Genomic DNA, 1,572 nt, shown 5'->3' on the forward strand with positions numbered 1-1,572 from the left:
GAAACAAAAAGCCAGTAAACGCACCCAGAGGAGCCAGGCGGAAAGCAGGGAGCCGCGGAGAGGCGGCCGGGGCTGCGCGCAGCGGCGCGGAGCGGCGCGCAGGGCGCGGCGCCGGCAGGGGGCGCCGCGGGGCCGCGCCGGGCGCTGCCTCGCCAGAGCTCCCTCTGAAACCCAATTCTGCCTGAATCGGCTGGTAATAACATCTTGATGAAACATAATCTGTGTCCTACCAACCAGCAATGCCGTTAAAAGTATGAGCTGATGCAATCGTTAAGGTGGAAATTCAGCAGTAAAAATAGCCCCACGGAATTTTTCGCTTTCGGTGCCTCCTCGCTGTGTTCCTTAGTGCTTTAATTTGTAAATCTGACCCGAAATGTCTAGCTCACGCTAGCCAGTTTAACCCTGCAAGCTACGGCTGACAACACACTGGAGATAACAAGTCCTCCGTCACCTCCAATTTCACCTGTTCCAGCACAAAAAAATTACCCGCAGATGGTTCATCCTCAGGTGGATTTTTAGCAAAACCGTTCCTAGTATTACCGTTCCCAGCCTCTGACTGACAGCGACGCTATTCATCGTGAGATTAGTTTTAAATGCCCTCACAAGGAAAGCAGCRACAACAAAGCTCCTTTCCCTCGACTCGCTCGGTAAATTACGAACAAGCCGGTATCGCGGAACAAGTGCTACCGAGCGCACGCTGCCGGGCTGGCTTAACCGCGTTAGCTCCGCGGCTACAAGGCTCCTGCAGGCACCGCTCGCGGCACATTCACATCTACATCCGCCCTGTCCCGCGAGTTTCACACCGAGGGGCATTCGCCAAAGCGAAAGGACCGCTAAACAAGGTGGATTTCCACCCTGCAGGTCTGCTTGGGGGCCTTTATTTAAATAAAGCGCCCAAACAAACGGGAGAAGCGCCTATTCCCCCGTTTTGTTTGCTTCGAGCAGGACAGAGCGAGGTCCAGCACCGTCAGACAGGAGCGCTCTGTTTCGCCCGCTCCAGGCACAGCGGAGGGCTCTGCATCGTCTGCTGCAGGAAATTGCACCCTCCGAGGCTGTGCGATGGGAGCCCGGGGATCACGTCGGGGGGACCGTGTATAAACCCCTCTCGCCACCCCGAACCTATGCTCCGGCTACGCGGCGTCCGAGCGCGCCGGCTGCGGGAGCGCTGCCCCGGCGGGCGGCGGCGAGGCGGCCCCGGCGCCCGCGCGTACCCCGTCCGCCGGTGGCGCAGGCTGAGGCTCTCCTTGATGGACGGGCTGTCGGGGAGCAGCACCTCGGCGTGGTGCGGGCTGTCCACCACCCCCACGTAGGGCCGGCTGCTCCGCTCCCGCTCCTTGGCGTCCTCCTCGAAAAGCACCTGGCCGCTGAGCTTGCTGAAGACGATGGTGTTCATGGTGGGGGGCTGGGGGTCGCCGTCGGGCTGGCCGCGCTCGCGGGGGCCGCCGGCTCCGAGGTGCGGGTGGCTCGCTCTGCGCTGCGGAGAAGCGGCAGCCGGTCACGGCGGAGCCGCGCCGAGGGGCGGGCAGCGGCCGGCGGGGGAGGCAGCGCGGGGGGCACCGGGAGCCGCCTGCC

General features: G+C 62.8%; 1 protein-coding gene across 1 annotated transcript in view; it reads right to left on the minus strand.

Moving 5' to 3' along the window:
* Positions 1–1,393, minus strand: part of MKX (mohawk homeobox) — a 45,879-nt gene extending 44,486 nt beyond the window's left edge. Inside the window, exon 1 of the mRNA XM_026084171.1 lies at positions 1,212–1,393. Within this exon, the coding sequence (XP_025939956.1) occupies positions 1,212–1,393 (182 nt within the window). The remainder of the gene's footprint in view (positions 1–1,211) is intronic.
* Between the last annotated feature and the right edge of the window lie 179 nt (positions 1,394–1,572).

The sequence above is a fragment of the Apteryx rowi genome, unplaced genomic scaffold (assembly GCF_003343035.1).
Source record: "Apteryx rowi isolate R43461 unplaced genomic scaffold, aptRow1 scaffold_628, whole genome shotgun sequence".
In the NCBI taxonomy this organism is placed as follows: Eukaryota; Metazoa; Chordata; class Aves; order Apterygiformes; family Apterygidae; genus Apteryx; species Apteryx rowi.